Source organism: Alligator sinensis, unplaced genomic scaffold (genome assembly GCF_000455745.1).
Source record: "Alligator sinensis unplaced genomic scaffold, ASM45574v1 scaffold173_2, whole genome shotgun sequence".
NCBI lineage: Eukaryota > Metazoa > Chordata > Crocodylia > Alligatoridae > Alligator > Alligator sinensis.
In genome coordinates, this window is record NW_005842720.1 from 685,349 (window position 1) to 707,711 (window position 22,363).

The following is a 22,363-nucleotide window of genomic DNA, read 5'->3' on the forward strand; positions in this document are numbered from 1 at the left end:
CCAAGCAAAATTACACTGATTACATATGGACTCTAGCTTGGAATGATGATGAGAGTATAATCAAATTTCAGTTAAGAACGATAAACAAAGTTTCTAATCCTAACATTCCACAATTCAATTCTAGTAAAAGAACGTATCAAATGATACGAAGAAAGAGGGACTATTTTCCAGTTTGAGGTATTTTTGAATTAGTGATTATTTGATTAAAAAATTAAAAAGGAAAGTATAAGTTTACATCACTTGCTTTTATTTTAAAATTTCAAGTTAAAAGAAATCAGAAAGTTTCAGTTCAGGTTATTTTGAGTAGTCTTTTTTTTGCAAGACTCAAAACCCAAGGAGTCGTGTAATTCATTCATTTTTTTAAATCATCTTTGTTCTGTATCTATAAATGTGATGAGGCTCTGATATGGTAGTAGCTAGGAAGCCCAAATACAAAGGATGTGAGCATGAGAATCAGAGACATTTAGTGCCTGCTTAACTTTAACTGTGAAATTAGGCTCAGTGCAAAAAATGCAAAGTGTAACAGTGAAAGGTGAATTAAATAAAAACCAAATAAAGGGAAACAATGGTTTTCAGCCTTTTAATTTCGTGTTGCTACCACTATAATAGGAAAGTTATCCATGCCTTACCTGCAAGTTTCAATTTGTGGAGTAATGTCTTTCACAGATCCATGACATTCAGTCTCTGCTCTAAGTAGCCTTGGAGGCAAACCATACCTGTCAGTGGCCGGAGAGGTATGGCTCCATCTTTGAAAAACCACCAACTGAGACTTCCATAGCCTGAGAATTCTCTAACTATTCTATACCAGTAGGGACAAGTAAGTATTAAGACTTAATATAACAATAATACAGAACAAACTGAGTGCCAACGAATGATCTCCCAATTAACGGCCTATTGTAGGGTGGATTGGACCTATTGCCCTCATAGGTTATAACTCAAGAAGGGATGTTTTTAGGTAAGGCATGGATAGAAATTTTCCTATTCTTCTTGTAATGTGCTCCACAGATATATGACATTGGAGTTTCCACAGAAGAGTCTGCAGAGAACTATATAGAGTTAATACAGAAAGACATAACCCTTTGTCAATGGTTACTAGTATATTAAAGGAATGAGCATTTGTGTACTGAAGGTGGCAGCAGATGACTGGCTGTCCAGCTCATGGACTCTGGAGAAGGTATAAAGATCCAGCCCCAGCATTCAGCATACAGCCAATTTCTTTCATGGGCAAATTCAAGATAGGCAAAATTACCACTCTTACTTCACTCCACAGCCTGCATACAGGGCTGTCTAACTACTGGCCTGGATGCAACCCATGAAAGGTTCTTTGTGTGGCCCCCAGGCCCCTACTTAGCTGCTAACCATCCCATTGCTCCAGCTACAGCAGCAGCCAGGGCCTACAGACCTTCCCTCCCTTCTCTGATTTCCATTTCCTACCCCTGCCCCAACGAATAGGGCAGCAAGGCATGGTGCAGGCTGCGGCCTTGGTGTCTGTGCAGCACAGCGCATATGCGGAGCCAGTGGCTGGGGAGCTTGGATGCAGCCAAAAGAGAATACTAAAGCCTTACGATACAAGAAAGAAGCAAATATACTGCTGGGAGACTGACAGATGTTTGTCATCATGACCAACTTGAGGTCAGTTGAACCTTGAGGTCCTATTTAATTGAGCACAGTAGATGCACGGCATTTTTGTTTGGATCAGATCTCCAAAGACAATCCTTGACCCCTTTGAATATCTTATCACCCTCAGTTTCCAGCAGCGATGGTAACAGTATAGACAGGCTTATCTTTTGAAATGCCCAACTTGAATCAGTGATTTAATCGTCTATATCAGGGGTTTTCAACCTTTTTTGATCAGTGTACCCCCAGCAGCTGGACATGGAACACAGGGTAGCGTGTGGCCAGATGCAGAGCGGTGGCAGCTGCTGCATGCAAACTTCCTCCACAGGCAGTGCCTGCATGATAGCACAGGATGGTGCATGGCAGCGCTGTCCCCACTAGGGCCTTCTCAAGTACCCCCGGTTGACAACCCCTGATCTATGCGACTCAAAGACTTTTTTGCAAGTGGGGCGCAGTTAGTCTGTGGCACACTCTGGACAAAGGGATAGATACTTGGATCTCTCTCTGTTTGACAAGATGCTATTAACACTTCAGCACTTTCCCAAGCATTTGGTACTAGGTCTAAACCATGTGTTGTACTCTGAAAACAGAACTTATGAAGCAGCTGCAAGTTTAGGTATCTATAAGCCTACTTGTTGTCACATTAGTTGCCCTTGGTTGATGGCAACTAAATGTGGATCATAAATATCCACCTTTAATATTGATTTCCTCACAGATCAGCTAAGATTAAGAACTACTCTGGCTTTCTGATACTCAGACAGGGTGGATTTGATTTAAATCACTGTTCAGGAAGCCTCAATTTAATCACTGTTTTCTACAAAAAGTGCATTCTTGTTGTTTGATATAACTGTACTACATGTTATTCACAACTCGGAGGTAGAGGTAGGTTTCATTCTTAGAAGGTACACACTATATATTTAAAGCAGTGAGATTCATTTTGATTTTTTCAGATTAATTTTGTAGCTACATCAGAAAACTAAATTATTTGGTTATTTTATTTACCAAAGTTAATTAAAGCAGATAGTTTGCCTCCCAATGTCTTCACAAGTACCTCTAATTCACTAGATTAATCATGGATATTTGAGGGATGTTTTTGCTACACTGTATGAGGAGGACATCGAATGAGTGCTGCAGCCATATGTTATTAGCTTGGGGCTTTCATCATTTTCTTCTACATTTTTTCTCATCTTTGATTTCTCTTCTCTTTTACAGCCTGGCAAGCTTGGTGCCATGACAGGTTTTCCCTTCTACCATATTCATTCCCTCACTAGATCTCAAATCAATGGAAAGACTATACTCAAACTTATCCCTCGAGACTTCAGGAATATTCTGCTCAAAATGTTTCTCTTTTGTTTCTACTGCCCCTCCCTCCTTGCATTTATCTCTAAACTCCTCCTTGCCCACGGCTACTCCACCCTGCAACAATCCACTATTCATTTAACTTCTTGAAACTTTACACTTTTAGAGAGAGGTAAGGGCTTGATTGTGTACACAAAGTTGCAGAGTGACAATAGGACTGATGGGTAGGTAATCAGGTCTGTTATCTCTCATCTCCATATACTGCTGTTAAGGGATGTTTTCTCTGGAGACAAATCCACAGTTTGAGAACTGAAACTAATCATCACAGAGATGCTTAATAGGATCTTCTAAACTGAGCACAGAGTCCCATTGGGTGGAGTGGTTTTCTATAATCTTTAAGAATCTATAGAGGAGCCTCTGGGAACCCCATAAGATTCGGCCCCTAATATAGTCCATGGCCAGCTGTGACCTATTTATAAAACTTTTCTTAAAAGGTTACATGAATATATTGTCTTGAATAGTATATAATTATGTTTTAATCCCTATTCCATGATGATATATCTTTGAGTTCTAACATATCTTAAATTAAAACCATCTTTAAAATCATTTAAACCAAAACAAATACAATTCAATTTAAAAAAAACAACCTGTTTTTAATTTTTTCTTAAAAGTGTTGATTTTTATCCACCCTGCTCACAGACTAGGAACAGTACAAGTAAAAACTTTGTTTCCCCACAGAAAGATGGATTCTACTGTTGCCATTTCTAAGGGGATCTAGGATGGCTGTCTGTATGCTCCAATTTTCCTGTGTCTCGGGGTATGGGTTTTTTTGTTTCGTTTCTAAAAGACGGACATGATACAGGGTCAGCCTATTTCAAATGAGGGGCAAAGGCTCCAAATCAGAAGCTCCCCTCCACGCTCCCCTATAATTCAAACCCTGGTCTTAGGGTACATGTGGCACTGTGAATGAGCTGATCGAGCTGAGACTGTCACCAGACACTATCTGAGCTATTACGAGGCTGATTGGGGGCGCATGCTATAGAACAGAGAAAGGAATTAGACCTAAAGGCCCCCTTTCCAAGCTCTCCTGTTATGTAGAGCAGTGAGGATTGGTTCCTAATGCTGCAACAGTTGCAGTAAAATGACTGAAGCAGCTCCCTAGCCCATCAGGGCTGCAAGCACAGGTTTCATTAGCTAGACAGAATTTTTTTCTGTCCTTCTGATATTCGCCTTACCCTATGCTTTCTCTGCATTGGAAGAGACCACTAGCCTGCTACTTCCTTGGAGCTCTCTCAGGGACAGCTTAGAGCAGTGGGGTCCAACCTTTTTGGCATATATGCAACAAATTAAGCTCCATACCATGTCCCCCAGGCAACTCCAATCCCTTTTTCCTGCCTGATCTACTTCCCTGGTTTTGGTTCTCTTCTCCAATCTGCCATGTGCCACACAAAGCCTGCCTGTGCAACTTGTGGCAGAAGTGCTCCTGTCTGAGGCAGCAGTCTACAGAAAACTGTCTGGTTTGGGCATCTGAAAGGAGAGACAGATTTCCATTCCATCAACAATCTGCAGGGAAGCTCAAGAGGCACGATCTCACTTTTCATCTTAACATTTGCACATTTGTGAACTGTGTGGGTTGCAATGATGGACGGGGGGGGGGAAGGGGGGGGGGAATTGTATATGGAAAACGAAAACCCTTAAAAAAAAGTTGGATTAACTGCCCAAAAGCCTCTTCAAATTTGCCTTGCCTATCTGCAGCTGAAGAAGCAGATATAAAACTGGCAGTGTCTCAGAGCTGGAGGCACTCCTCCCCTGCCACCAGTTAACAGGTTTGGTTCGTTTTCAAGGCTGCCTGGGGCAGAAATCTAAAGGCATGCATTAGGGAGCCCAACACACCCTTATTCATAAACAAAAAGCTTATTCACATTCAGTTGAAGGAAGAAAAAAAAGCTTGCTGCTTTCATTAAAACCTGAAATATTTTATTTATTACCTATTTCCTTGACATTCAGAATCTCCAATGCCCAAAAGATAGATTGAAAAGTTATGTAAATGCAGAGATTACATACATGTGCAACATAACAAGAAAGCTTAGTAGACACTGTTATGATCTATAAAATGTTTACAATCAGCTTAACCTTTAGCATTGCTACTTCCTTTTTGTTTCTAGTTGTAAACTGTTCGGTTCCCTCTACATGGTACAGGTACTGCGCAATTATCTGGAGACTAGCTACATGTGCTAAGTACCTATCACGCGATAAAAAGCTCCAGCCAGTGATAAACTTGGACCTCAAGAACATGCACTAACTGTATAGCTGGTTGCCTTCAAACTTCAATTTACATGTGTAGCAGGGTCTCCCCTGCAGCTGGGAGCCCCATCAGCTAACTCCCAGACACAAGAGTCCATCACGCCCCATGCAAAACCTCTGAGCCCTAGACGATCCCCATGCCCCAGTGGTGCGGGGAAACCCTCATGGCTAGAGGATCACTACAGGGATACATGGGGCTTTCAGCTACAGGAGCCTGCTTCTTGTTAGTGCAAGGAAAGCCAGGGATCAGACTCTCTCCTACCCAGCAATCTACTGCGTGATCCTACAACCACACCTCTGCACGGCTGTGTGAATTGCACATTAGATCCCGTTGCACCATAAAATCTCCCCTCTGTCAGCTTTGTTCAGCAGTTAGTTTTAGAAAAGCCTATCAAAAGACACAAAGAAAGCCCAACAATCACAATAACTTGAGTGGGGGATAAGACAGATTGACATTAAGGTATTGCAACTTTCAGCACTTTTTAAAAGTCACCCAATAATATATATCGTATACCACAATTCATATACAACTTTTTAGAATAAGTGTTTTGTTTTAACAAGTAAGGCATCTTGAGAACAACACGAGCCATGCCTAACAGATGAATGGTTGTGTCACCAACAGTATAAGAATGTTAGAAGGAACTGTCTTCTTCAGCTTTTTACTTACTCTAGGCAAAGTTTTGTGCTCCAGACTTGCTCCAAATGTTTTTTCCATCCATTCCTTCAAAATTGGTAATACTGTACCACCTAATCTGTACCTAGAACGTAAAGAGTCAATGTTCATATTGGCTCTTTTTAATACGATTCCCTGGAGATTGTTATGAATTTTCTTGATGGAATTAGTTATTTAACTATTTACATATTTCTAAGAAAAGAATGGCTGAATCAAGAGATAAAGTGCATGTAAGCTTAAGGTGTGAAAAAGCTCAGCTACACATTAAAATAATTTACATAATTCTGTAAAAAAAAAAAAAAAAAAACTGTCAAGTGACAACTCCAATTAGTACACGTATAGGACTCAGTTTTAATGAATATTTGCATGTTTAATTCTTTTAGCAATGCTTTTAACAAATAACTGAATAAAGTAATATAGACAAACTAGATACAATTCTGAAAAGAGAGGAATAAAGTCACAGAAATAAGAGGTTAAAGCTAGACTAGAGAAAACTCAATGAAGAGAGAAGAGAATAGAATACAGTCCTTCCTTCTAGTGGCTAGAAGAGAAACAACTTTGTGGCTGCTCCTCTAAAGCATAAAGAAACAGCAACAACCTCTACCTATGCAACAAAACCACTCGCTGGAGATGCTAGATAACCACCATGAGGAAAAGGAAGGGATCATATTTGCTTCAAACTTGACATACACAGAAAAGGCAAGGGAAAAAAAAGTACAAAACCTTTTCCTTGTACCTAAGAAAGAGAATCACTTTTCCCTGGAATGGTAAAGGGTTATCTTCAGCCATTTCTACACTGCCTCTGTACAGACTATCTGGGACTGCTGCCAAAAATGATACTGTCTACTTACCTTTCAGTGCACACTAGAGCTCAGAAGTTTGCCAGAGTAACTGATGCAGAGCTCATTAGCTGAAACTTAACCAGCAAAATGATTTGCCAATGGTTTATGAGATATTTCAAACTGAAAAACACTCAAGTGCTGTACGCAGACTAAACCTTAGGGGAGGGTTAGAGATTACAAAATCAAGTCAATTTCAAATAGTCATTGTTTAGGAGATCTTTGGAGAGTACTAGTTTTTATTAAGGCATAATCCTTGATAGTCCTTGCAAAGAATTAACCTTCACTGAAGGGTTGTTACCAATCACACTCATAAGGAGGGGCTTAACCTTCTGGAAGCCGAAACCCAGCAGCAGGTGGTTAACAGTTAATAGCCTGCCTGGCTAAAAAAAGCTGGAAGCCATGAGCAACTGATGACGAGTAATGAGGGTGGAGCCACAAAGCTGATAAGGGCTCCAGGAGCAGAGCACAAGGGAGAGAACAGAGGAGGCTATGGTGCTGAAGCAGAATCAGACCCTAATTTGACAGGCAAAGTCTGAAAACAGACCTTGCCTGGCCTTGATAAGGACCCCAGGCGAGTGATCTGCTTACTACACTAATTAATACTCAATTACACAATTCTAAAGATTGTTAAAATTAAAAAATAAACAGTCTACACTATAGGATGAACAAAAAAAAAAAAAAAAGATCTTTCAGAGGTTGTCAAACAATGCACAGCTTTAAAGTACTTTTTTTGAAAACTGAAGTCACATATCAAACTTTCATTTCAGTGGGGCTGGCTAAGTCAAATTACCTTTTTCCTGTGAATTCTACTTGTCCCTTCTTATTGAATATGAACTTGGAGTCATTATATCCCCATCCATTCCACTTCAGAAGTTCTTGCCTTAAAGAGAAAAAGATTTAAAATGAGACAAGTCAGAAGACCAAGTTAAAGATGACTGACTGATATACATTGCTGTAGATTTTGCAGAAGTTTAAAATGAACTTTCACTTTAATATTTTTTTAAAATTATAATACACATTACAAAACGAATTTGTCAGAAAGCTTCCTACCTTTATAATATACAACTGTAAACTTGTATAATATACTGTATACTAATACTGTTCACTTCTATAGCATGTATGAGAACTGAGTATGCAGAAACTAGTTTTATAAACAAAACCATCTGTAACCATAATGTGTATTATAAAATTTTCAAGCAAGGAAAAGAAAATAAAGATTATATTTATGGTATGACAGTCTTGAGGTACTGGAATCCCAAAAGGTGATACAGCAACAGGGAATTCCGAATAAAAAGGTATAAATGTAGGCATAGCCAATGCATTGGCGGGGGGAAATGGGACACATGCCCCCCCGACAGGGCCGCCGCCAATGGCATCTGCTGGTGTCCCCCAGACTCAGGAGGCACCAATCACCATTAACATAGGAGTGTCAAGCTTACCCCATGCCACAAGCCAGATGTGTCAATGCCATCCTTGACTGCCCCCATTACTGATGGCTACATGCCCCTTAATTCCTTTCTGGGGGCAAGGACTACTGCAAATATCCTGGTGAACTAGGGGCCCCACAGGTCAGAGGGAAAAGCTCCATGCACTGGATCGATCTGGTCTGTGGGCCCTATACTTGACACCGCTGGTTTAATACATTTAGTTTGCTTAATTCATGAACATGTACAGTAAAAACCCTGTACTTTGCTTTTAGAAGCACCTAAAGTGACAAGAATGAAATGCTAATTTTAACCTTCTAATGTTAAGATCTAGTGTAGAATCTAATATAGGAGCAAAGAACTAGCATACCACACCCATAACTGTGGAATACCCTTTAGAACAGTTCCTTTTGACATGAACTTTTTCCAAACATTAATGTTAGAATATTTTTCCTTCTTAGTGATATTATTGTATTTTTACTCTTAGGCTATTTTCTCTCTCTCTCATTCACCCCAAACCCCCAGGAGTTCCATTATTTCACTTGTATCCATAACTAAACATACTAATTGAGATACCTTAGGAATTCTACTTACTCAAATTACATACCTTCAACTCAGTTATGAACCTTAAGTTCTTTTTATTTTAACTTTTACGGCTAGCTAGCTGTTTTGCCTCACTGAAGCAGCACAGATAGTCAACTGCTGACCCAGGCCATTGGTCTGTCAGCTTGCAGCCACAAAGCTTTAAGACAGTTAACAGTTGCAGTCAATCCAGAAAAAGTTAACAACTCAAGAAGAATGGAGACGAGCGTCCAATCTCTAAAATACTACTCATTCATAAACTGTGGCATGCAAAACCAGCTTCAAAAGGATGTTGACTGGTTATGCCTGGGCCTTCCTATAACAGCAGTAAGAATAACCTGACTTATTATGGCAATAGCCTTATTTTTAGATACACCTGGCTAACTTGCAATATATCTTCTTCAAAACACAAACAATACCTGTAAGATTTTGAGTTTCCTCATACAGAACTCCTCCCACTTCAATAGGGCATGCTTTTAAAAAACAGCAGTGAATTAGTTCGGCCTGGCTCTACAGCCTGCGGATAGATTGGGTGCTTCAGCAGGGCTTTTTGGCACTTTTATCCAAAAGCTGATTCAATCAGATATTAGATGAAAATGCCAAAAAGCTCCACTGAAGCACACAATCTATACAGACACTGGGTGAGCCAGGTCCAGCTAACACGATGGCTCTTCTGGGATGTGGTGGGCTGGGTGTGGGGGGCATGCAGATTTTAAAATAAAGCACCATTTTTTCTTGTTTTACATCTGTAAGCAGCTATAGCTCCTAACTTAAAAAAAAAAAAAAAAAAAAAAAAAAATCAGGCCTGGGACAAGGATGCATAAAAACTTACTTATGACCAGAATGCCTCTATAGTTATTTGGCACATGGCTCCTGGCTATGGCCCCAGAATTAACTGTCTGTGTGGGTTAGTCAGTCTTTTGTAACCCAAACGGCACTGTGCAGGCTTGGCCTGGCAGATGGCTTGTCACTCTAAAAGGTATGTTTATGATCATCCCAGCAAAAAGCAACCTTGTCATGGAACTGAACAAATGCCAGTCGGTGAGATGAGGCTATCTAAGGCATTTGTGTAGCCTTAAAATATGCTAGTTTAAAGACTCTGAATCTAAAGATTGAGTCCTCTTGACTCCTGTAAAATGTACATAAAAATTAACAACTTGTAAGTTTGCTGCACAAGGTCATATAAGGGTCCAGGTGTCTCTGGCAAGCTCAGATCTCCAAGTCTCATTCAACAAGCTACACTATCTTCTGAAAGACCGTGTCACGTGACAGTCGCATGAGAGAAAAAACAGTGATTGTTTAGTGTTCAAGGAAAGGGTCAGCACTACAGAATGAGACAGCAGCATTGGAAGAGACATGCACAGCTGGAGAAGGGCCAATATAGTGCCCGCCCATCTTTAAGAAAGGGAAGGAGGAGGATCCAGGGAACTACAAACTAGTCAGCCTCACTTTAGTCCTTGGAAAAATTATGGAGCAGCTCCTAAAGGAATCCATTTCTAAGCACTTGAAGAAGAAAAAGGTGATTAGGAACAGTCAGCATGGATTCACCAAGGGCAAGTTATGCCTAACCAATCTGATTGCCTTCTTTGACAAACTGACTGGCATTGTGGCTTCAGGGAGAGAAATGGTTGCAATATACCTTGACTTTAGCAAGGCTTGATACGGTTTCCACAGCACTCTTGCAAGCAAGATAAGGAAGGGGTTGGATGGGTTGGATGAATGGACTGTAAGGTAGATAAAAGGCTGGCTGGATCATCATGCTCAACAGGTAGCGATCAATGGCTAGATTTCTAGCTGGTAGCCAATATCAAGTGGAGCACCCCAGGGGTCAGTCCTGGGGCCAGTTTTGTTCAATTTCTTCATTAACAATCTAGAAGATGAGATGAATTGCACCCTCAACAAGTTTGCAGATGACACTAAGCTGGATGGAGTAGCAGATAAGCTGGAGGCATACCTATACTATGCGGAAGGTAGGGCTAGGATTCAGTGACCTGGACAAATTGAAGGATTGGGCCAAAAGAAATCTCATGAGGTTCAACAAGGACAAGTGCAAAGTCCTGCATTTAGGATGGAACAACCTCATGCACTGCTACAGGCTTGGGACCAACTGGCTAAGCAGCAGCTCTTCAGAAAAGGACGTGGGGATTACAGTGGACAGTAGGCTGGATATAGGCCAGCAGCGTGCCCTTGTTGCCAAGAAATCTAACAGTATTTTGGGCTGCATTAGTAGTACTACTAGCAGATTGAGGGAAGTGATTATTCCTCTCAATTTAGAACTGGTGAGGCCACATCTGGAGTACTGTGTCCAGTTTTGGGTCCCACACTACAGAAAGGATGTGGACAAGTTGGAGAGAGTCCAGCGGAGCAGCAACAAAAATGGTGAGGGGGCTGGGGCAGATGACTTGGGAGTGTCTGAGGGAACTGGGTTTATTTAATCTGCAGAAGAGAAGATTTAAGGGGGAATTTAATAGCAGCCTTCAACTACCTGAAGGGGGATTTCAAAGACAATGGAACTAGACTGTTCTTAGGTCAGATGACAGAACAAGGACCAGTGGTCTCAAGAGGTTACCTAGAGCCAGGGTGGAATCTCCATCCTTGGAGGTTTTAAGGTCCAGCTCAACAAAAGCCCTGGCTAGAATGATTTAGTTGGGGTTGGTCCTGTTTTGAGCAGGGGGTTGGACAACGTGACCTCCTGATGTCCCTTCCAACCCTAATTTTTTATGATTCTATGTAGATGGCTGGTTTTTTTACTGGGTTCTACTATAGGTTTGTATCACATAGGGCTAATTGCTAAAAAACAGATTTAAGACAGACATCCCCCTGAGGTTTGCATGCTGAACTCCACGGAGTCTTAAGGCAGACTGTCTTATATTTAAAGAGAAGGTAGGGTATGGTTGTACCATAGACTAATTCACAGATATGTAAGCTTTGTTAAGCAACAGCTCACTTTATCAAATGTTATGAAAGGACTTCTAAGGAACAGTGAACAGGCCTAGGACTCAGACTTGAAGCCTACTGCTGACTGCTTGACCAAGTTGCTTGTTAAAGTTGTAGTTTATACAACTTCTATAACAGCTTGAGTATTTTGCTCTACCATCTTACACAAAACATTTAGAAGACAATTTTGGTGACTTGGTATAGAGAAATGGGGGTGTGGGGAAATAGTGATAAGGATTAGACAGGGAATGGGGTGTCTAGGAAGTAGCAGATGAGGGTCACTGGCATGCTTATTGCAATTCATTTAGATTGCAACTGAACCTTTGGATAGCAGCAGCAAGTGGGAGGTGTCCCCTACACTCATAATTCCCTGTTACCCCTGTTAATGGACTTGCAGATGATGCGTATTACTAAGCAAGGGGAACTGAGGACAGAAAGTTCTGTATGCTATAGGCCAGGGATAGGCAACACCTGGCACATGTGCCAGTTAATGGCACGTGGATACATTTTCCTCAGCACTCCAGGAGGTTTGCGAGGAAATTGTTTAAAAAAAAAAAAAAAAAAGTATTTTTAAGTTCCTGCTCTGGATCGGAGCAGCCACAGGTCCCATTGCTGCAGCAGGCACTGGGAGCAAAGTCAAGACAACATAGGCAGGACCGCTGTCCGTGTTCTGCTGATCCCTCCCCCCTGTACCCAGGCTGTGCCCCCCAGCCCGGCCCAATCCCCAGAGAGAAGCTGTGAGTGGGAGAGGCTGGGGCCCAATCGCTGCCCGTGGCGGCTGCTACCGGGGCACAGAGGGCTCCTGTGGCTGGGCCCCCGCATCAAGGAGCTGGAAGCCCCCCCTAAACCCAGCAGCCTGCCTCAATCAGGCAGTGCCCCTTGCAGGCAGGGAAGCTGTGGCCCATCCCCACAGAACTGCGCAGGCTAGGCCCTACCTTGGATGCCGCTGGGCACCCCCACCTACCCAGCACAGCCTAAGTCTACAGAGTCCCAAAACAGCCCATACTTCCAGCCTGGCCCCCACTCGGCCCTTGGGAAGGTGCCAGCCAGAGGACTGGCCAATCTGCAGTGCCTCTCCCTGCACCACCCAGCCCTGGTGCTCGGTACCCTCCACCCCCACCCAGGTGGTACAGGGCATCCATCTGTCCCAGCCTTGGGCCCAGGCTCCCCCAAGTCCTGGACCACCGGGGAGTCCTCAGTGCCTCAGCCCTGGTGGCTGCTGCTGGGGTGCCGCTGCCCTAGACCAGCAGGCCTGAGCCACAGTCAGTAGTGATGGGAGATGTGGGGGGCAAGGGACACACCCTCTTTTCTCCTTCCTCTCTCATCACAACATGCTTAAGTAAAAAAAATAAAATAAAAATCACATAACAAAGGTAGCATATGAAGTTTTATTTATTGTCACCAGGTTTAGAATGTTTTTAAAACCTGGTATTTACTGTATTAAAAAAAAGCAACATTTATGATTATTACCTATATTAATAGGCAGTGTCCTGCCATGTACTCCCCACCCTGGTTTTGTTTTTCTGGCAGGCTGGCAGTCTGGCACCTTACAAGGTAGACACTTCGGTTTTTCCAGCACTCGGGTCAAAAACATTGGCTACCCCTGCCATAGGCACATGGCACTTAACCCTTTCTCTGCAATGGTGACCCCTTGGTAGTGCAACTTTCACCAACAAAGGAAATTGATACAAAATTAAAGTGAAGTTAGCTACATGTCTCATGTTCCTGGGGCTCTACCAAAACACAAGTTAAAAGTCTGAAACTCAAATTCAGAAAAGTAGGAGTAGGCAAGGCAGAGTTGGCATTTCCCATGCAACGTAGTTCTTTGTCTTAATAGGGACAGAAGTATTTTACTTCTCCCTAAATCAAAAGCCTTATTTTCTCCCTGCACACCACAAATCCAAATCAACGTTCCTATGAATGCAATCTTTCAGATAGTCACGGTCTTTTCTGAAGTACCACTGATGCAGATTTGTTTGCTAATACACAGGAGAGACTGAGGAGCATGCTGGGTTGCCCTGGGAACCCCTTCCACGTGCTAAGAAGTGACAGAATTAAAAGGTTATGTGAGAGGTGTCACCTTAAAATCTTGCAGCTCCTGATTTTCAAACATCTCAGTTCTGGAAATTAAGCTCCCATTCTGAAAGTTTTGTAAAATTAAAATGTAGTCGAATAAACCCATGCTTTAAAATAAAATTTCAACCCATCTTTCACTTGAGTTCCCAGGGCTATGACAATTCATGCTGCCACCACTCCCCTGCTGCCAAATTTCTGGACCTCTAGTGGTGGCGGTTGGGGGAAGAAGGCGGGACTTGTTCTGGCCAGATTGCACTCATGTACCAACCCCACCACTGAATTCAGCCCACAAGCCAGCCCTGAGCCACTAATCCAGTCAGATAACTTAAACACTATTAACATATAATTATAAAATAATGAAATAGTTTGGGAAACTCAAATTTGAGACTTAAAAGGTATTTTAAAAGTTGATCTTGACCAGGGATTATCTGTTTAATAAGTATTCATTTGTTATGATATCACAAGGATTGGTTAAAATATGCAGAAGCCACAGTATCAAGGCATCACAAAACCAAGTTTTAAGCTCTGGACTGAAAAAAAAAAAAAAAGTAACGGCTGAAATAATCAAACTGAATACTTATGTTAGTTGTTTGACATAATATCTGAATCAGCAGATCTTTGATAAAAGTTCCTTTCTTCCCATGCTCCAAGAGTTATGTAGAACCATTATACTCATGACCTCACTGAAACCACCTGTGGGGGTCTTTACAATCTGAAGGATGCAAAATAAGACAAATCACTGAAGTACATCATATCTACACTGTATGCATGTTCAATTCTTAAAAGCTTTATCTTTGAAAAGACCTCAACTACATAATAGATTAATGGTCTTCACATTGGTATTACACATGTAAACAAAGACATTTTAGTGCGAGTACCAGATACCACTCAAAGGTTTCCTCGCCATTTTAAACAAGGGTATTATTTACGTGGTATTCTGAAAGGAAAGTTTGCTTTTAGAAATTGCTTTTATACAAAGCCTAAAAGAAAACAAGTACCCATACTAAGTGTTAATGCATAATAAATATGGCATTAAGCCAATCTAAATATTTCACTGTTAAGGTACTATACAAAAAGTAAATTTGATTTATTCATTTTTGAAAGGTTTTGGATAATGTTATTCTTGTATATTATGTGAAGTTGAGTCACCAACCAGGTTCTGTTCTTTACTCACACCACCACATAAAAGCCTGATCTACAATGATAGTGAAACTGGAAGATGATCACATTATAGCATAAAAGTGCTGCTTTATGCCCTGAAATGTTAAGCGAAAAATGGTGCCTCATAATTGCAAAACATAACCACAAGGTGGCAGTATACCACTATTGCAGCCGAATGTGAATTCCTAGTTCTTTATTAGAAACATAGAGATTTTAACAGGAGGATGACAAGTATACATATTTTTCTCTTTTAAAAAGAGAAACAAAAATAAATTTTGCTTCCAGTCTGCCTACTTGGTTCAGCTAAAATTACAAAATATTCTTACATAATTTAATGAAGTAGCATTAAAAATTTGAGTTTACACTTCACTCTGATAACTGCTCTTTCTTACTTTAAACTAGTAGAATAAAATCTCTAGGTGTTATTCTACTGTTGCTGTCTGGATTTATAGACTAAGTCCTAATTCAGTTAAAGTTAACTAAATACTTGCCTACTATTCTGACACATGCCAAGATCTTTTAGGTCATGGAGTCTCACTCTGCATCAGCAACAGGAAACATTATGAAACCCTAATGAACTGCCCCGATTTAAACTTGTGAGATTTAAAGGGGAAAAGAGAAAGAAAAAGAAAACCATGGTTCAAAAACTTAAAATCAGAGGCAACATTAAGCAATGATTTGAAACTGCTTTGAAAGGGTTAATATTTTACTCACTTTGGTAATCAAAGCAGGCTGTACACTGATTATATGTACAAAACAGCAACAGTAATCTCAAACTGAAATGTGTACTGTATGGCTGCTGCATACATCAAGTCTACATCCCAATGGGTCCTCTGCCTACTGTTGCAGCTAGAGCAACCTTTTGTGTGCAAATCTGAATGCACAAAGCATTAGCTGTGGTTTTGGTACCTGAATCCCCTTTAACCACGGTCCGGTAGAGAATCAGACTGCTGGCAGTAGGAAGTAATGTAGGGATATATGATCCAAAGTAGCACCCCCCTCCCAACCCAGGTATTTTATACATTTTACTTTATTCACAAGATGATTCAATCATATAAGTCCCTAAATGCACATTCCTATACTGTTTAAACAGACTTTCATTTTAAATAAGCAGATCATAGTGTCCCAAATGTTCTGCACCAAGCTGTGTTCTTTCATTTAAAAATTGTTTGGTACCAAGCACAACTTCCTTTCTGCTCACTAAGCTCTGTTGGGTACATCCTAATCCTCCCAGATCTTCAAAATTTCCAGAAAGTTCTAGCAGTTAATCCTTTCTAGATGTCCTAGTTAGGCCTTAGCCTCTGGCTCAGTCAACACCTGCCAACAACATGCAGTGTGCCAGACTGACCCTGCAACTGTGTGCATAGAGCTGGACTAGCTCCAGGGGCAGCACGCTCGAGCTGCAGCCTCGTGCAGCACACAGCTGGTCTGGGGCACATGCTACATGTGGCAACTGCACCAGACTTGCTCTGCATGCTGGATCCGATACACAGGGCCAGTCAATGGACCCAACTGGGAACAGCCCACACCTCATACACCATGTGCCCATGACAGGCTCTAAATACTTTTTGTGGAGCTTGTCCTAGTTCCAGCCCCTGCACCCCTATGCATCCCACATCAGACAGGCTCACAAGCAGCACCGCTGGCCAGATGATAGGGCTTTGAGGACCAAATCTTTGAGAACCCTCCCCACTTCCCAACCACTATATAAAAAAAAGAAAAGAAAGAGAAAGAAAGAAACTAGCAATTTTTTTAAATGGACCCTGGACGGTCAACTTTAGTCATGAATATTTTCTCTGATCTCTTAAAAACACTTAAATAAAAATAAGCTGAGTCCTGTATCATGGAAATTCAGTATGAATAAAAGAAACAATAGAGGAAAACAGATCTACTAATTTTAAAAAGTCCTACCTCTTTTTCGAGAGACTTAGGTAAGTGGGAACTTAGGTTCCAGTTGCTTTCATTTAGCACCAAGATGTGCATTAATTATAGAGAAGTAGCTAGAAGAGACTTCTGGGGATCATCTAGTCCAACCTCTTGCTCAATGCAAAATCATCCCTACTTAAGCCACCCCAGACAAGTGATCATCTAATCTGTTCTTAGAACTACAAGTAACCCTTATTCACAACTATAAGGAACAACCCCCCAAAAACCCATCAAGAGGATCTTAGCTTGCCACAGAAAGCACAGGGACCAGGGCACTGGCAGGACAAGAAGTAGTCTGTTGAAATACACTCAAAAGATCCAGGAAGACTATTCCCTTTGCTACAGAGCAAGGGAAAACCTCTCTCACAGTTCTAGCCAAATCTGATGAGTGGTCTCACTCTGAGCAGAGGAGCAAGAAAACTCTAGCTAGAACTCAAGTGGATTAAGAACAGATAAAAAATTATTTAAGAAAGATTTTATGTAAATTGATCGTTCTGATTTTTAAATTATATTTTCTCTTTTTAAATATAAAAAAGCTTAAATGACATTTGAATTTAATACAACATAGCTTAGATTATACTAAATGTGTAACTTATTAAATAACTTAAATAAAATGTGTTAAGTAAGTCAAGGAGGCACTACTAACAACTCCAGAGTTGAAGGCTGATTTTCTTCTGTAAGAAGGGGGGGAGTGGGGAGGATGGGGGCGGGGGAAGGGGACGCATTTAACTTTTGAGATCAAGCTTTAAAGATATGGCAAGATTGTTTCATGGTTTAGGGGCTTGACCCTGCAAGGGATGCAGGGTCTACACTACTGAATGCAAAAGGATCAAAGTTATTACCAGAACCTGCTCTTTGACTCCAGCAGACACCATCACATGTACTCCTCGATCAGAATTACTGACTTAGCCCACTTGGATGGTATAAAACTCTTGTTTTATTCTGTACCAGAGCTGATTAGCTCAGCTCTCGAATTATGAATATTTATGATTCTGCCTCTAATGGAGGCTCGCTCCCCAGCTCAGTAACTACCAACTCCCTGCTTCGAAATGGTTTGGGGTTTTTCAGTTAAATGGACTTTACTGGTCCCATTACACATGAAGTTAATGTTTACATTTTTGTATAAGTGCTCTATTAGTGTCTCTAAACTAAAGTACTACAGCAGAGGCCAAGGGGTTGCAATAGCACACAAGTCATGGATTGTTGGGGAGGAGGAGCTTTTTGTTTGTTTGTTTTTCAGGGGGGGCGGGAGGAGGTGGGAGAATAAAGAATGCACTGGTTATAATCACAGGAAAAAGGAGTCTTGGTTTATTGCTGATTTCTTGTGTGAAGGAGGGAGAGGAAGCACAGTAAGGAGCAGTGTGCACAAATGACCAATGTTGGGCTCAAGACAGCGTAGAAAGAGGAACACAGTGTTCTGTGGAGCCTAGACTAAAAAAAGAAAAGAAAGCTTTTCTTTCTTTCAATCAATCTAGTCTTGATTTCAACATTTGGAAATGTTTGTGTTCATAATCTAGTGGATATGTTACTTTGTGCGAGTATTTGTTAATTATACATTTTTAATATTACCCCAAACTTCTGAAACAAGCTTTACTGTTCAGTGTAAGCAAGTATACATGCCCTAGTTAAAGCTATCCTGTGCAAAATAAAGTTTATTTTGAAATTCATAAACTCTGATTATTTTTCCCCCCCCCAAGCTGTTTTATACTGATAAAATTAAAGGGTTTAAATAGAAGATAACCTTTATGATTTATTAAATATTTTCCCCTATAGAACTGGGTTTGGAAAAATTGCATCATTTAAACACTGGTTAAAACATCTGCTGTAGGAAGGATCTTTCGTTTATAACATTAGTTTAAGTAATGCACTGTTTAACCATTTTGTTACAGGGTCCAATTTAGATGCAACAAATTATGAATATCCATCATCTGCAACTTCAGAATCATCTACTGGTACTACCAGCAGGACCGCAACTAAACAAGCGCAGACAGTGAATCTAAAAGAGAGACTTTTTTCATTATCATCAAGTAAAATGATGGATGAGCTCATAAACCGGAAACAGCAAAGTCCAGCTGGTTCATTTATGCAGCAGTGCATGTATGCAGCAAGTTCTCCTTTTGTCTTGTTCAGAACAAACTTTGCACTGGCATGGTTCAATCAGTACAACCAGTTTACCATCCACCCAGCAAAATCTATTGCTGGAAGGCTTCTGCATATAGTGCATAAGGAGGAAACTGAACAGCGTGTAAAAAAAACACAAAGTAAAAGGGTTAATCAAAGTCTTGAAGGATGGAGCAACGTACACAACAATCCATTAATATGTGCTTGTGTGACAACAGAAGATGAGATTGTTCATCCCAGAAACAACTGATACATCAGGAAATGCCCAAACCGCAGAATATTTAGAAGTAGATGTAAAAGCTACAACAAACTGTAAATAGTCAAGTGTCACAAGCGTAGTTTTGTCCCAGATAATACTGCAAATGTAGCCAAGATTAACAGAAACTTAGAAGATAATGAAGCAAACCTGAAACTTATAACATATGGGTGCAGTTCTCATTTGACACATCTTTTACCCAAAAATTTAAATACTCCAGAAATAAAGGAAAATGTTGTTGAAATTGCAAGATACTTCCATAACAAGCAGTTTGCTTCAGTTTTACTGAAGAGAGCTGGGGGATCCAAGCCAATTCTCGGTATGATAGAATTCAGTGGTTGACTGCTTTGAGCTTTTTATTAAGAACTGGCCTTTCTGATGACCATCTGTGAAGAAAATCATGACAAAATTGATGGAAATATCAGCTAGAGTAGTCAACATGGGACTAAAAAGATTAGAAGATATGCTGAATACATGAAAACCTATTTCCATAGCCTTGGACAAACTACTGAAAGATTGTTGCTGTATTGCAGATGCTATCGAAATTTATAAAGAACTCCCAAGTAACATTAAAGCAAGGAATACTCAATGGCAAAGTTAAATTGCATACAGTAAAGAAGGATGCATCAAGCACTTACTCCACCTCATTTTCTTGCCAATATTCTTAACACAAAAGTACCAGGCTTAACCATCCAAGAGGAAAATGTTTCTATGACATAGGCATCTACTTATCACACATTAATCATGTCAAACATAATAAGTTTCAGGGCTAGAGGTGAACCATCAAAGCAGTACACGTTTGCTGAGGATGTTTTAAAGAAAGTAACACCACTGAACTGGTGAAAGTCGCTAGGAAAGCACCTGGCCTCAGAGTTTGTTGAAGTGTTACACTAGCTTTTACCAGAAGTAACCTCTTCTGCAAATGCAAAAAAAAATTTTTTTTTTCCATGCAGACTGATTAATTCAAAGCAAAAAAAATCAACTGGGAGTTGAAAAGGCAGGAAAACCCGTTTTTCTCTTCCAGTCTATAAATAAAGAAGTGGGAGGTGGATCAGATTTGAGAGTCCTAAACACTTGAAAGGGGGTAAAAATTTTCCAAATGGCTTAGGTAAAAAAAAAAAAAGACTCATTTTAAAGAGAAATGGACAACTAGGAACTTAAACTCAAATGACTTTTACCTAGGCATTTTAGAAAATTTTCCCCAGAATGACTTGAAATAATTGGTTTAATTCACTAACCACAGTTCATATTTCCAAAACTATAACAATTAATACTAGTGCTTAAATTAGTTAGTTGTAGATGTGAATGTTTTGATTTAAAAACATTAAAGTTTTATTTAATAAATTTGAAGTGCTGGTTTTGTGCATTTAATTAAATTCCAGTTGCCACATTATTGCAGCTTGATACCAATATGAGCAAAGTTAATCATCTAGTGAATAAGAAATATACATTTCACCATTTTTGCAACATACTAAAATGTATTTTTAAGAATCCAAATGTTAAACTATATATTTAAAAATATATCTAGTTTGCATACCTAAGAAATGTATATACCAAATCTGTTAAAACTTTACCATTGTAAAGCAACATTTTAATTCTTATACCAACCAATGAAAACGCACCTTTCTTTTTTTAACAACAAAAAATATACACAATGGGGAAAATTGATAAAAATCTATTATTTAAAATCAGGCCCCCCCCGAAGCATCAGCATAAGTCAAAATCCCCAACCTTGGACAAGGCGTTTTTACATGTGGTTCCGAAGCAGCGCCAGACTTAGAGAGTTGTGCTAATTAAATGCACCTGGCACCGCATCAGAAACAGGTGTATTAGTGGTGTGACGCATGTCAGCGCTGAGAAAATGGCAGCAGTGTGCTTGGAACTAAAGCACATAGAACGTGTTTTAGTTCAAAGCATATCACCGCCATTTTCTCTGCACAAGATGCACGCTGCACCACTGATGCACATCAATTTACGCACTCGATTTCCAGTGTGCCAGAGCAGACTCGCTGCGTGTGTGTAAGTGCCCCCAATGCTTCTACTCCCGAATCATGCCTAACCAATGCTTATCCAATCACCTAAACCAAAATGTTTTGAAGGAGATTCACTGTGGGGCTAATTCTCCCAAACTTGTGGCCCGCAGGAGGCATTATTACAGGGCTTGCCCATTAAGTGGTGGGGAGAGCCATTTTTCACTGAGCAAATGAAACCCAGGATGAAACTACCAGGGGGAGGGGGGCATAGGTGAGGGAGACTTGACAAATTTTGATTAGTAACTTTCCACGTAGCACAGTAACTACACATTTTTCCATGTTAACTTTACTAAGAAGTAAAAGTTACTCAACTTCAGGGTAGGGCTGAGCATTGTACATCTGCTCCACTATTATTACAGAGTAAAGTAAGTTTGATATGTAGGAAATACAAAGTTCATCTGCACTTCGTACGTGTACCTGAAAATTTTGCTGGCTTAATCTGAAATAACTGATTCAGTTTTTCAATTAATCAACTACAGTTAATACTACCATTCAAATACACCATTTAATTGCAAGTGTGAAACATGCTTTGATAAATTTGATAAAGTTGTTTTAGAGAGCTATTCTGAGAACTTACATACATAGGAATTGCTACCTTAATGCAGCTGCTTGGTAGTTAGTTAGCTAGGAAATAAGCACTATATCCACCTCCATTTTTTAACATGCTAAGGATTGTTAATGATTAAAACTTGCAACTATAAAGTAAGTGTATATAGCTATAATGTACCAGATCTATTATAACGACTATTTTGTTGTAAATCTACATGTTTTAATCATTATATTAATTAGAGGTACACCAATATATCAGTTACATCAGATCAGCACCAGTAACAGGAAAATTAATATTATCAGCAGTCAGGTTTTTTTGGCCAATAATGTCACTGATAAATGCCATCTACAAGTACACAGTCACAGCATGCATGCAGTCAGGAATGCAGCACGGCAGCTTGGAGAGCAGTGTCCTGCTGGTATGTTGGGTGGGGGGGGAAAGAGAAGGGGAGGAGTGGTGTGAGGAGCAAATTGAGTCCCCCACAGTGAGAGAAGGCATGGAATAGGGGCAGGTGCTGGTCACCCTGGGTAGGGCATGGGACAGAGCCATGGATGGCTCATCT

At 40.4% G+C, this 22,363-nt stretch overlaps 1 protein-coding gene across 1 annotated transcript in view; it reads right to left on the bottom strand.

Annotated features, from left to right (window-relative positions):
• The window catches only part of AGPS (alkylglycerone phosphate synthase), a 146,307-nt gene that overhangs the window by 89,472 nt on the left and 34,472 nt on the right, over positions 1-22,363 (bottom strand). The window contains exons 4-5 of the mRNA XM_014525000.2: positions 7,526-7,615; positions 5,888-5,978 (exon numbers count right to left, since the gene is read on the bottom strand). Coding sequence (XP_014380486.1) covers positions 5,888-5,978; positions 7,526-7,615 — 181 coding nt within the window. The remainder of the gene's footprint in view (positions 1-5,887; positions 5,979-7,525; positions 7,616-22,363) is intronic.